The 12,981-nt window shown below is 51.5% G+C and overlaps 2 protein-coding genes across 12 annotated transcripts; one reads left to right on the top strand and one right to left on the bottom strand.

Moving 5' to 3' along the window:
* Positions 1-1,215: 1,215 nt before the first annotated feature.
* On the top strand, positions 1,216-5,138 carry APH1A (aph-1 homolog A, gamma-secretase subunit). Of its 2 annotated transcripts, none has more exons than XM_036905315.2 (7): positions 1,216-1,887; positions 2,421-2,591; positions 2,763-2,836; positions 3,059-3,181; positions 3,340-3,467; positions 3,889-4,012; positions 4,898-5,138. In XM_036905315.2, exons 1-7 carry the CDS (start codon positions 1,775-1,777, stop codon positions 5,002-5,004), a joined length of 840 nt encoding a protein of 279 aa, XP_036761210.1. In that variant the 5' UTR covers positions 1,216-1,774; the 3' UTR covers positions 5,005-5,138. The 2 variants fall into 2 exon arrangements, with proteins under 2 accessions (XP_036761210.1, XP_036761211.1); XM_036905316.2 differs by having other exon boundaries at positions 1,234-1,887; positions 4,340-5,138.
* Positions 5,139-5,441: 303 nt separating this feature from the next.
* On the bottom strand, positions 5,442-12,208 carry CA14 (carbonic anhydrase 14). 10 transcript variants are annotated; one of them, XM_036905302.2, is made up of 13 exons: positions 12,082-12,208; positions 11,265-11,987; positions 9,258-9,278; positions 8,476-8,559; positions 8,166-8,345; positions 7,634-7,776; positions 7,322-7,417; positions 7,069-7,135; positions 6,746-6,903; positions 6,515-6,635; positions 6,251-6,271; positions 6,056-6,140; positions 5,720-5,933 (listed from the first exon to the last, which is right to left on the bottom strand). In XM_036905302.2, exons 2-13 carry the CDS (start codon positions 11,317-11,319, stop codon positions 5,870-5,872), a joined length of 1,095 nt encoding a protein of 364 aa, XP_036761197.2. In that variant the 5' UTR covers positions 11,320-11,987; positions 12,082-12,208; the 3' UTR covers positions 5,720-5,869. The 10 variants fall into 10 exon arrangements, with proteins under 10 accessions (XP_057356657.1, XP_057356660.1, XP_057356662.1 ...); XM_057500676.1 differs by lacking the exon at positions 8,476-8,559 and having other exon boundaries at positions 8,592-9,278; XM_036905310.2 differs by lacking the exon at positions 8,476-8,559.
* Between the last annotated feature and the right edge of the window lie 773 nt (positions 12,209-12,981).

Below are 12,981 nucleotides of genomic sequence, written 5' to 3'. Positions count from 1 at the left end.
AGGAAGCAGTCTCTTTCCCATAGATGCCATGCCCCTTCTGCCATTCCAGCTACTTGGTGTTCCCTTCATTCCAGCTTACAGAAATAGAGTTCATCTCACCTTTCTCTCTGCTTTTCTGTTTCCCATTTTGTTCAATTCAGTTCAGAAACATTTAGTAATATGTGCTAGGCTTAGTCTGATAGGCCATTCAAGGTTCACAGGCAAGGGAATAAGAAAAGAATACAGTTTTTTTTTAAGGGAGTTAACAAATATCTATCCAACATCTTCTATAAGCCAGGTACTATGAAAGTCTCTGTGGAACCACCCATGAACAAGATAGGTTTGGTGCCTGACCTCATCAGTCTAAAGATGCTATGGTAACAGCCCAAAGGAGAAATGAAAAGTTTCCCTACCCCATCGTTCCACTGACTTGGCCTGCTAGGCTCAGAAGCAAGGCCCACTGGAGTCTTGAGCACTGCCTGGGATGCTCCCAACATCTCAACCATATTGGGGGAGGATTTGGTTGGTGACTCTGTAAATCTATACAATCTACTCCTTCAGCTCCTTTCCTGGAAAAAAATGTAAAACACTTATGTAGATGTACACATACACATTAAGTCATACATCACTTCCAGTTAGGAAAGGAATTCTGGTTCTCTCTGAACAATTTCTATAGTTTTTTGGTTCTTCGATTACTCTCTCAAAAACAATATTCCATATGCCCTCATTTCCCTGTCTTGGTACTCTTTTGCCTAAACATTCTCCCTAAAGACTAACCAGCATCCAAATGAGGTTGCAATACTCTCCTTCCCCACTTTAACTTTCTTTCATTCTAATATGCAGTTCCTACCCCTTCCCCCCAACCCCTGAGGAAAAGACACTACTGTGGTTCATTTCCAGAAAATAAATATAGGAAGTATGTCATAAAAGGAACTGAGTGACTTGGGGAGGGGGTCGTTTTCCTTCAACTTCATAGCTCTAATTGCTTTTTACAATTTTAACTCAATCCCTTCCAACCTCCCTCCTAACATTATCCCCTTACTTCTCTCTTACTCTCTTGTCATTGTAGATGTAGCCTTCATTAGCGATAGTTACTATACTGCATGCTTCCTATAATAGCCTGTTCAAAGAACTACTTTTAAGCTTAACTGTCAACTCTTAGGCAGTAGCTCTAGCCCATTTCCTCTCATTCAAGTAAGAACAATACCCGTCCCTATCTCCCAGCACCTCCTATCCTGCGCTCTTTGTATTTGTCCCTGAGGTTCCAACAGGATCTTCCCCTGTTTGCAGCTCTTCAAGACAAGGTAGGATCGCCATCACTCTTCCCCACAACAGAACGAGAGAAAACCACAGCCAGCCCCCCGAACCCAGGAGCCCGTACTCCGCCCCGGCCCAGTCCTGGCCCACTCCCTTCAACCGGCTCTAGCCACTCGTAGGACCGAGGGTCGAGGGCTCAGGACAAGAGGACTACAACTCCCAGCAGGTCGTGCAGCCCTGCCCCGCCGATTCTCCATTGGCCTGCTGGGGGTGGGGATTAGACGGGAGACGGCCATGGGACTGCGGCCGGGTTGTCCCCTCCTCGGCTTCCGTAGAGGAAGTCGCGCGGACCTGTATCTGGGGTTTCGGTGATTCCCCCGGCCCCGCCCAACCCCCTTTCTGGGGTCCGGGGGTGACATTGCACCGCGCCCCTCACGGGGTCGCGCCACCGCCCCACGGACTCCCTAGCTGGCCGTTAGCACGGACTCCCATTCGTCACTCTTGGCCAGGCCTCCACCCCGCCCCCAGCTGCCCAGCCATGGGGGCCGCAGTGTTTTTCGGATGCACTTTCGTTGCTTTTGGCCCGGCCTTTGCGCTTTTCTTGATCACTGTGGCTGGAGACCCGCTTCGCGTCATCATCCTGGTCGCGGGGTGAGTAGGGGGTCGGGGAGACGCGAGAGGGTGTCGGAGAGAGCGATTCCGGAAGAGGCTGGAGGAACTGGGGTGAGCCTAGGAGCAAGAGTTGGGGGAGACAAGTCGAAGGTGAAGATTGGAAAGGGTTGAATCTGGGGTCTGGGTGTTTTGTCTGTTCCCGCAGTTGGTTTCCGCCTTCCAGGAATCGTACTGATTCCCCCTGTGCTCCTCCCGACGACGCCAGAGGAGACCCAGGGCCAGGACTGGTGAGGGGGCTGTGCTGACCTCCGCCGGCCCTAAGGGAGGATCCAGGAACGGATCCTTTGCCCTCCTGTGCTCGTACACTCTGGCTCCCATCGCTCAGAAGACTCTTTAATCAGATTTCTATTACTTCCCCTGCGTCCAGATCCCTACAGACTCTCCTCCCTGTTTCCCTGGCCATCCCGGAGTCTAACTTCCACTTTTCATGCTGCAGCCTTGGTTGGTTCACCTCCTTGATTCCTCTGGCTGCCCCTGTCCTTGCTTGTCTGATTGCCCTTGTCTTTCCTCAGGGCATTTTTCTGGCTGGTCTCCCTGCTCTTGGCTTCTGTGGTCTGGTTCATCTTAGTCCATGTGACTGACCCGTCAGATGCCCGCCTCCAGTATGGCCTCCTGATTTTTGGTGCTGCGGTCTCCGTTCTTCTACAGGAGGTGTTCCGTTTTGCCTACTACAAGCTGCTTAAGTAAGAAGATGGGATGGTCTGGAGGGGAGAAGGGTAGAGGATTGTACTAGGAGAAGTGGGGAAGCCCCTGGGTGGTGGTTTGGAAGAGGAGGCACTAAGGGAGGACATTAGAGGGAAAGGAGCATCCTGCCCTCCCTCATGTTTCCCCCTCTCCACCCCACCCCATCCCAGGAAGGCAGATGAGGGGTTAGCATCGCTGAGTGAGGACGGAAGATCACCCATCTCCATCCGCCAGATGGCCTATGGTGAGCCAAGGGAGAGGGACTGGAGGAGGGAGTTGGACAACCCCCTCTCCCAGGGAGGTCTCTAAACATTCCTTTGGCTTCTTTTCCTTCATACATGACTTCAAAGGAGAGGTGGTCTGGAGGGAGAGTAGGTGTGGGGAAACTGTGACCGGGAATGGGGGTGGATTACTAGTAATCAGGCTGTAGTGATCTCTGACATTGATGAGACCCTCCCTCCCCCAGTTTCTGGTCTTTCCTTCGGTATCATCAGTGGTGTCTTCTCTGTTATCAATATTTTGGCTGATGCACTTGGGCCTGGTGTGGTTGGGATCCATGGAGACTCACCCTATTACTTCCTGACATCAGGTAAGATCCACTTTTCATCTTGCCTTCATGTACTACTCATCCCTGCTCTTCATCTGATTTATTGCATTTGCTCTCCTTGGGAGACTATTTTGGCTCAACATCTCAGGAGGCTGGGAGAAGATGAGGGATGTCTCTCATCCCCATCTCCCTCTCTGCAGCCTTCCTGACAGCAGCCATTATCCTGCTCCATACCTTTTGGGGAGTTGTGTTCTTTGATGCCTGTGAGAGGAGACGGTACTGGGCTTTGGGCCTGGTTGTTGGGAGTCACCTACTGACATCAGGACTGGTGAGTTGGGGACAGAGGCCTGAGTTCGAGAGAAAAGAATTTAATGGTGAGTGGGATGAAGGGGAATTATATCACTTGTTAACCTTTAAAAATTTCTCTTGGGAGGAGGCAGAAAGGTGAGTCTTTAGAGGTCTCTCACCTCACCATCAGGTGTGTGACCTGCTCTGGGGATGCTCTGGGAGGAGTTTGAATGGGTTAATCAACTGTAATACAGATGGCTTGAGGTGAGCACGAGTGGCAGAAACCTCGAGGGGAGCGGAAAATCAGAAGTCCTCTCAACCACAATATTGGTGCTATGAAGGGAAAGTCTTGGGGATTTGAGTGAGATATTTGGGGGAAGTTTGGGTCAAAGGCACAAAGAGAATATGGGCATTAGGCAGAGGGAGAATCTGACCTCTTTTTTACTCATTCCCATCCTCAGACATTCCTGAACCCCTGGTATGAGGCCAGCCTGCTGCCCATCTATGCAGTCACTGTTTCCATGGGGCTCTGGGCCTTCATCACAGCTGGAGGGTCCCTCCAAAGTATCCAGCGCAGTCTCTTGTGTAAGGAATGACTACCTGGACAGATCGCCTGACAGATCCCACCTGCCTGCCCACTGCCCATGACTGAGCCCAGCCCTAGCCCAGGTCCATGGCCCACCATTCTGTCTCGTCCGTCTGTCCCACCACCTTCAGGGTTTTGCTTTGTCCACTTGTGACCTTTACTCTGTAAGTTTTACTAGCAGCAGCCTGGGTTCAGTCAGTCAATGACTGGTGGGTTTGAATCTGCACTTATCCCCACCATTTGGGGACTCCCTTGTTGTCCGACTCCCCATGTGTCAGTGCTCTACTCTCACCCTGCCCAAGACTCACCCCCCTTCCCCTCTGCAGGCCGACGGCAGGAGGACAGTCGGGTGATGGTGTATTCTGCCCTGCGCATCCCACCCGAGGACTGAGGGAACCTGGGGGGAACCCCTGAGCCTGGGGTGCCCTCCTGATCTCCTTGCCCTGTATTTCTCCATCTCTAGTTCTGGACAGTGCAGGTTGCCAAGAAAAGGGACCTAGCTTAGCCATTGCCATGGAGATGAAATCAGTGGAGGCTCAAGGGCAGATGAGCTCTGAGTTTCCCAGTACTCCCTCTCCAGACTGGACATCTTGGTCTTTTTCTCAGGTCTGAGAGGAGCCATTTTTGGTGTGATAAAGACCCAAAACTGCCTTTTTATTTTGAGTTGGGGGAGGTAGGAGGTATGTTGCAATTCTTCTCCTATCCTCCTTGGACTATTATTTTCCCTCCTCAAAATTGCTCCTATGGCTGGGCTCATATCTATCCACCTTTCCCCTTGGTCCCAGGCCCTGTGGGGAAAGGAATAACGTGCATGTTTGGGAACTGGTATTACTGGAACTAATGGTTTAACCTCCTTGACCACCAGCATCCCTCCTCTCCCCAAGGTGAAGTGGAGGGTGCTGCGGTGAGCTGGCCCACTCCAGAGCTGCAGTGCCACTGGAGAAGTCAGACTACCATGACATCGCAGGGAAGGAGGGCATATTTTTTCTAATTTTTAACTGGGGGCATGGTGGGTGGGGAATTTTTTTCTATAAACTGTATCATTTTCTGCTGAGGGTGGCGTGTCCCATCCTTTTAATCAAGGTGATTGTGATTTTGAATAATAAAAAAGACTTTATAATTGTGGGGGAACTTGGCTCTTAAGGGAGGGGATAACACGTTAATTGGGATTTTTGCCCTCTCATGTCTTGTGCTCATCCTCCTTCCTAACCTGGCAACCTTTGATCCTCTTCAAGCATAGCTTTGGTGCAAGGGCAGAAACCTGGGCTCGTGGTCTAACATTTCAGAAACTGGGGGTTAAGCATTTTCCAGAAGTCAGTCTCCCTTTCAGGATTGGGGTAAAAGGAGTTAGTTATTTACCCATGCTTCTTTTTCCCTATCCTTTGCCCACCTCTGCCACCTGAGGAATTAAGGAACTCTCTCACTCTCAAGAGTCTCAAAGGTAAGGCCAGAGATAGGGTCAGTAACTTTAATTTCCAAGTATGTTGAGCAAAAAAACCCATAACCCCAACAAGAGCAACCTTTTTTCCTAAGAGGAGATCCTGCCTTATCTAGGGAAAGGAACATAAAAGTGAGGGAATGGGGCATACCCCCAACTTCCCCTGCAACTAAACACAGTTTGCCCTCTGCATTGTTGACATAAGGATCTTCTGAGCTCCTATATGTTTTGAGAGGCTGAAGGCTCTGCTGTTCTTCCTCAAGCAAGAGCCTGTTCATTATTCTCCGTAGGGGTTGTCTGAAGGAAGGAGGTGTGTCTGCCTACTATTCCTACAGTATTGTCTGGCCAGTCCCTGCACCCTGTTTTAGAAGCACCCTGATAGGCATGTGGGGTGGCATCCATGATGTCCAGAAGGAGTCTATGCCTCAGTGGCTTGTGCTGAGGTGAAGACCACACTTTTCTGGTTACCCAGCCTCTTCTTCCTGGAAGAGGGAATGGTTTATGGAAATGGCTAGTGTCTTAGGTGAAACAGATTAGGGGGGGAATAGGAGAATGCTTTTCATCAGAAAAGAAAGGACTGGAGGAATGGAAAGTAGGACCTCACCGAATCTTTCTAGCGATGAAATAAACAGCCAGCAGAAGGCAGAGACAGCCAAACAGAATCCCCACACCTAGACTCAGCATTTTGCCTGGGAGACAGAAAGATGGAGAGGGCCAGCCGGAGACTAACAGACAGGGAGCCTTTTCCCCAGTTGCTGAGAGGGCCTCCCCGCCCTGTGCCTGGGTAAGGCTGCCTTACCTGTGGTATACAAGGATCTCACTGTAACGGAAGGGGACTTGGGTCAGTGGGACTTCAGGTCCCCATCCTGGCTGGAGGGAACACACTGTGCTTCTATCCCCTTCCCCCTGGGGAAGTCAGCTGGGTGCTAGGGGGTGGTTCCTAGTCCAAGAAAATCCTAGAAACCCCGTCCCCTCTTGGCCTTCTTTTCTGTTCCTGGGGCTCCCTATTTCTTGGCCTCAAACCCCCCAGTTTCCCTTCTCCTTTTCCAAGCCCAACAATTACCTTGGATGAAAGAAGCCAAGACAATGCGCTGATTGAGGGGCTGGGGGACTCGGTGGTTCTGTACCAGGAGTGTAAGGGGTTCCTCTTGTGTGGAGAACAGTGTCTCACGAAGCTTTTCCAGCTGAGGAGTAGAAGAGTGGGATTAGCAGGGACGTGTCACTCGCTCTGGGGAGTCGGAAGGGATTTGAGGTTGCAGCTATGTTTCTGCTGCCTCACCTCTCCCCCACGCACCTGTCCTATTGAAATCTGGGCCCTTTGATTGAAGACTGTCCAGAGCACACTCTGGTAGCAGGGAGGTGTGGTAAGCGAGCCATTGTAACGGAAGTACTGCTCCAGCCGTGGGGGGAGCAGCTCTGTCACATTGAAGGGTGGCACTGAGGTCTTCTGATCTGCGGGAGAAAGCCTAGGACTCATCCTCCCCTCACTGCTTACGTAGACAGGGCTCCCAGAAGTGAAACTGCCTGGCCCCTAACTTAACTGCCTCATCCCAGGCTTCTTAAACCTTTTGGGGGAAGTTTCCCTGAAGTCCTAAGATAGAGACTTTTAAGGCTCACCTTTATGCCTGATTTCATGCAGGCGACTCAGAATGTGTTCATAAGCTGGATTCTTAGTCTCACCTACCTGGAAGAAGGGGAGGAAAGGGAGAGAGTTTGGAATGAGTCCATATATGCAGTAAGACATTCATGTATAGAATAAATGGTCAGAGTGGGTAACTGACTTGCCTTGGGAAGGAGATCAGTAGCAGACCTAGACAGAATAAGACTGAGGGGTGGGGACAGACCTGGGCAGGATCGGGGGGCCACTGACCTCAATGAGGATGCCCAAGACAGCCAGGCCCTGAGGCCTCTGAGCAGCCTCACTCAAGCTCTCATAGGAATCAGAATCATAGTGTACGATGTGGAGCTGAGGGAGGGGAGAGGGAATGGAATCAGTGTTTTTCCACCATCCCCTCCCAGAGGCTTTGACCACCACCACCACCATCTCCAGCATGCCCTAAGTCTGTCCCACAAAGGTTGGTGTTTTCCCCCACGTATGACTTCCCAGTTTCCAAATCCTTCCTTTCCCTGGCACCGACTATGCCTGTCCCTGTGCACTAGTCCAAGCTTTGCTCCCTGGTACCTCTGCAGCTGTGGCTTCACTGTTGATCTGGTGCTCTGACCCCCCTGGGGAGCCCTTCTGACCCCAGTGCAGGTGGAGTTGAACAGCTACATATTTTCCGGAAAATCCCTCTAGATGCAGGGTGGGGGGCAGAGAGAGCTGCACTGTGCGGAGAGGAAAGAAGCAAGGTAGGGCTGGTGGAGGGATGTGGACACATTCTGGACCTTGGGTTGCTACCACTTGGGAGACTTGGCCAGCCTTTCCTGTCTCTCCCAAATAGCACCCAGTTCTCCCATAGGCCATTGCTTCTTTTGCACACCCTCCCCTTTCTCAGTGAAGATCAAGTAGATGCTATGACACTAATCCACCCATAGAGCTTAATCACAAACATTCAGCTCCCACTTGTGGGTACTGGAGCCTCATCCCCATTCTCACATCTCCAAATGTATAGATAGAGCCTCCTGAGAATTTAGAAGTTAGGAGAATGCTTCTTTGCCCTGACTCCTAAGATTGGAACTGGAGTTTACACCTCCTTGGAGTCTGGGCTTTTTACCTGTGTGGCCATTATTGTGCAGTTCCAAAGGCTTGGTGCCAGGTTGGTCATATCCGTGGGGCTGCAGAGCAGGCAACTCAGGGTCAAAAGTCACACTCTGTGTCTGGATGTTGATGGGAGACTGGGCATTACTTCCACACTCAGGGTAAGAGTCTGGCCAGTGATCTGGACCATGTGGACCTAGTGGGGGTTACAGAAATTTGTTCTGTTCTCTAGCCCCAGCCAGCCCTTCAGCAGCCCCACCAACCTATCCGTCTGTATGTGGGTGGAAATGTGCATCCCTCCACCCCAGGTGAGGACCCCAGTTTGCCTGGCAGGGTGAGGTCGGAGTCCCTGATGGACCTGCTGCAGTTCTCTTCACTTGCCCAGAGGCAGTGCTGATTCTCCAGCTCTCCTGATAAATGGGGAGTAGTGGCTTTTACTTACCTGTAGTTTGAGGACAATAAAGTTGAATGAGAGGAAGAGGGGGTGGGTAGAAAGCCTGCATACCCAGAGGTGGCATTAGACTAGAAGCTGGAACACTGAGGAAATAAAATGGTCCTGAGAGTCGAGTTTCTTTGGGGCCCCTATTAAGTGGTTTGGTTCAGATTCAGCTCTAACTTCCCATTACTGACTTCATGCTCTCACCCTGGACCTTGCATTGACTCTAGAATTCAGTTATTAATCAGAAGTTCAAAGGAATTGGGTTCCACCTCAGCCAGGGTCATAAATCATCCTGCTAGCCTCTTCCTCCCCCTTGACTTCAAGCTCCATCCCAATTTCACGTGCAGGTTGAGGGGGCAGGATCAATTGGGATAGAAAGAGAGCCAGTAGACCAATGGGCAGCTAAACTCTGGTTCCCTTCCCCCTCCAACTCCCTCACTCCCCCACAAACTGCCTGAGGATAAAACTGGCTTTTCTGCTGAATCAGGAGGTGTGAGATTTCAGGGTTAGAACGGGGTCTAGGAGTCATATCTACACAAGCCTAGGGCACAGGAGATGGACAAGGGAGGAGCTAAAGGAAATTCCCCACCCACAGGACGCAAGTCTTGCTGCCAGGTGAAGAGGCCCCGTGTGAAAGGGGTGTAGGTAGGTCTTGGGTTCTGCTCTCACCCTCGTAAGTCCAGTGCTGACCTGCAAGGCAGAGTAGTTTGAATTACAGCCAGTGCAGCCTGGGACAGGCCCCCCTCCGCTGGCCCTCCTTCAGGCATGTGGGGCTGCTCCATCCCCCTTTCTGCTCTTTCTCTTCCTCTGCTCCAGCACTTCCCAAAGGGAGCCCTGAAACTGGACACCGTGGTGGAAAGGTGGGGGGTGGGGGGGAGGCCTATTTAAGCTCTCCAGCCAGGGCTGTGCTAGGGCTTGCTGAGTAAAAGGGGAGTAGAAATGCAAAGAGATAGAGCCTAGAGACTAAAATTAACCTGGATCCAAATTTGCAGTCTGCCCAGCCCTCACTTTCCTCTGGCCTGTGCCAAGCCAATCTAACACTTAGAAGATGGGGGTGAGGTGAGGGTGTGGGCAGAGGGTTGGAGGAAGATAACTGGAACAAGGGGAGGGGCAAGAAGTTCAGAGCTGGGTGGTGGTGCTGCAAGGGTGGGGGTGGGGTGGAGGGGGCCACTGGCGGAGAAGGGCAGTTACTCTCTGCTTCGAAGCACTGCACGAATCAAGGCTGGAGCTGTAAAATAACGTTTATGTTACTCCTTTTGGTCCCAGTAACTAAAGGAAGCTGTCCCCATCACCAGGAGCCTCGGCTCCCTGGATCCCCACATGGCTAGGGAAGGCGGGAGTCCGGCAGGGTCCACTCTACGCTGAGGGTGGTGGGTGGGCACAGGTGGCCAGGCTGGCAGGGGACAGGATGAAAGTGAAGCATTGTATGTGGAAAAGAGCACTGCCAGCTGGGTCACATGCCAGGCTCTTGTGCCGTCCAGTCTTGGGCTGAAAGGCTGGGGGTCTGCTGGTCCAGCCCTCAGCCTGGGCCAAACTGCTTAAGGGGAAAGGGAAGCCTTCTTGTAGGTTTTCTTGGCATTTGAATTGTTAGAAACTTTGGAGAAAAATCCTAAATTCTTTGCTTCTCTCTTTTATTTCCTTAAATTCCTCAAACTTACAAGATATCCTTGATCCCATCCTTGGGCTCTTCTCCTGGCTCATCCATTGGTTCAAACAACTCTGAAAGCAGCCCCAGAAGCTTGAGGCAACCTCTCACTAACTCTGTGGGACAGTCCAACAACTTGAATTCCTTGGTTCTGTGCAGGCTAATGGCCCTGCCCTTGCCCTCCCGCCATATCCTCAACACAAGAATTCTATATCTCTTCCTCCTCTTTCCCTATTTTTTTCTTTTCCCTCAGATACAATTTGTAGCTCTCCATTTGTAACCCCTCATCATCCTCTCTGCATTCCCTTTTCTGCTTTCTAGACACCCTCTCACCATGTTCTTTCAAAATATCTTAATTTCACACCTACTATGTGCTAGATACTGCACTAGGCACAGGAAACACAAAAATGAGGGGTAGGGGTCCTTGGAGCACCTCAGCCTATTCTCCTAAGAGACCCTCCTCATCTGGAAGCTCCTGGAAGTCTTTTGTAAACTATAAAGGGCTCCAAAATGTTGACTATTAATATAGGGCTTTGGGGAAAATCTGGAAAATTAGTTGTCCCATAAAATCACAAAGGGGCCTTGGCCATGAGGTTCATAGTTAGGGAACAGGGTCTGACTTAGGCAGGTGGTGTATGGGTATGTCCCTCCCACCCCACATCGGTCCTCTATCCTTTCACTCCAGGCCTCTTTGTCTCCCTAGTTGGAGGAGCTGGTAAATAAAGAAGGCCAGGAGCGCTGCCTGGGACTAGGGCAGTGGGGGAAAGAGCTCCAGAGAGAATTCAGAGCCTGCAAAGAGATTCCCACAGTGTGTGTACATATCCTGCCCCCCCCTAGCAGCAAGGCTGGTAAGGCAAGGATAAAAGATGGTTTCCTCCTCAGTCCTCCCTTTACCCACCATCCCTGAGCCTATTATTCTACCCTCCCCCCAAACCATGCATCCTTTTATATTTCCCCTCACCCCATTAAGCATGCATGGTGACATGTGGGCATTAGCACAGACAGAGACACAGACATCCAGATGTACCTACCCCCGTCTGCAGCCAGGATCCAGATCACCTCTAGCAGGAGAGTGAAGAGCAACATGGTGCCCCCCTGAAGGAGCACAAGGTACTGGGAGTTTGGAGGCTAGAGGACTAGGACAGGCAGGGAGAGGGAGGGAGGAAAGGAAGGACAGGAGTTTCCTGGAGTATATTTATCTTCTCTCACTGTCTCTGTGTCTCTGTGGCCTTCCAGGGGATTTGGTTTTCAGTAGGGTACAGTGGGTTACTGGGTCCCCAGGACAAATTTCTCACTGTGTCTCAGCCCTCTCTTATTTAATCTCCCTGTTTGGTCTTCACTCCACTTGCTAGCCAGTGACTTCACAATTGCCTCCTGCTTTTAAGGTGGCTCTGGATGGGTGTATGTGAGGAAGGGGGGCTCCTCGGTTGCTGGTGAAGTGCTCCTTAAATAGCCGATTAGGCATGCGGGACGGCCAAGCTTAGAGCCCAGAGCAGCAGGTTTCACAGGAGCTCTGGCCGTGATTCAGGATCCCAGCTGGGGTGAGCTCTTCCTTCCTCTGTAATTCACACAGGCACTGTTCAGGCGGCGGTCCCTTGGAGCAGGCAGGGGCAGGGAAGGAGGAATTTGGGGTCTCCTCAGGGGGACACTGGATGTTCATTCCCCATCTGGCTTCTTGAGGAGCAACTCCCTGGGTGGTATGGGTCAACTGGTGAGAGGATCCGTTCCCAATCCCCTGCAGAATCTGAGCTGCCCTGGAATAAGAAGAATCCAAAATTAGGAGACAGCTAACAAGAAGGAGTCGGGAGACTCAGTGCAGATGGAGGGTAGGCAGTCAAGGACTGAAACCTGGACTGAGGAACATGAAGAGGAGTGAGGCGAAGAGAAGTTGTTTAGAGCAATCTTTGTCTCCTCTGCCTGTTGCCAACCCCTCCCGCAGCGGGGCCTGGGTCCACGTGCCTGCGTGGCCTGGGTGGCGGGGTGGTGGTTTTGTTTGCTGTATAAAGCCCATTTGTGTGCTCAGTGGGGGAGGGGCTGCAGCAGCACCGTGGAGAGGCAGCAGCTCCCACTGCCAGACCCAGCCACCTCCCACCCCAGGGAGCCCAGATCTAGGGCAGCTTTTGTCCCTGAAGAGGACACTGACCCCCGTAGGGAGGCCAGGGCAGGAGGAGAGATGGGGAGACCTTAGAAACAATCACTATCAACATCAAAAAGAGGTGGACTCCAGAGAAAGAGAAGGGAGGGGCAGAGAACTACATGATCCAGTTGGAAGAGGGGCCCAGGGTCTTCCTTCTTGCCCAACAAATGGTTGAAGTAACATGTGTGGGACTGAGTGAAACCTGCCACCAGGGAGCTGGGCAAGTAGAGCCAGAGGCTGCCATGTCTCAGGAATGTGGGCTGGTGCTTATTCCCCCATGGGACTGGAAATCCTGATTGGAATGTACATCCTAAGTCCTTCATTAGAGAATGTGAAACCCACAGATAATTTCAAGCCAGACACTGAGACCTCTTTTTCCTTCATACCCTTCACCAGAATTACCAGCCAGGAGGATGCACCCTTTGAGCTCCCTCTGCCCTCCTTGCTCCTGCCAAATAGCAATAAATAGCCTAAACAAAGGGAGCAGAAGCCAAATAAGGAAGCAGGATAAAAGCCAAATGAACAGAATAATGCGTGTGCTGGATGATCTGCTCCTGCACAGGCAGGACATGCTTTTCTGTACCCTGTTATTGATCTGCAAGGCAAAGCCA

Source organism: Manis pentadactyla, chromosome 4, assembly GCF_030020395.1.
Source record: "Manis pentadactyla isolate mManPen7 chromosome 4, mManPen7.hap1, whole genome shotgun sequence".
Lineage (NCBI taxonomy): Eukaryota > Metazoa > Chordata > Mammalia > Pholidota > Manidae > Manis > Manis pentadactyla.
The sequence above is the reverse complement of the archived record's forward strand: the minus strand, read 5'-3'. Positions and strand labels throughout refer to the sequence as shown.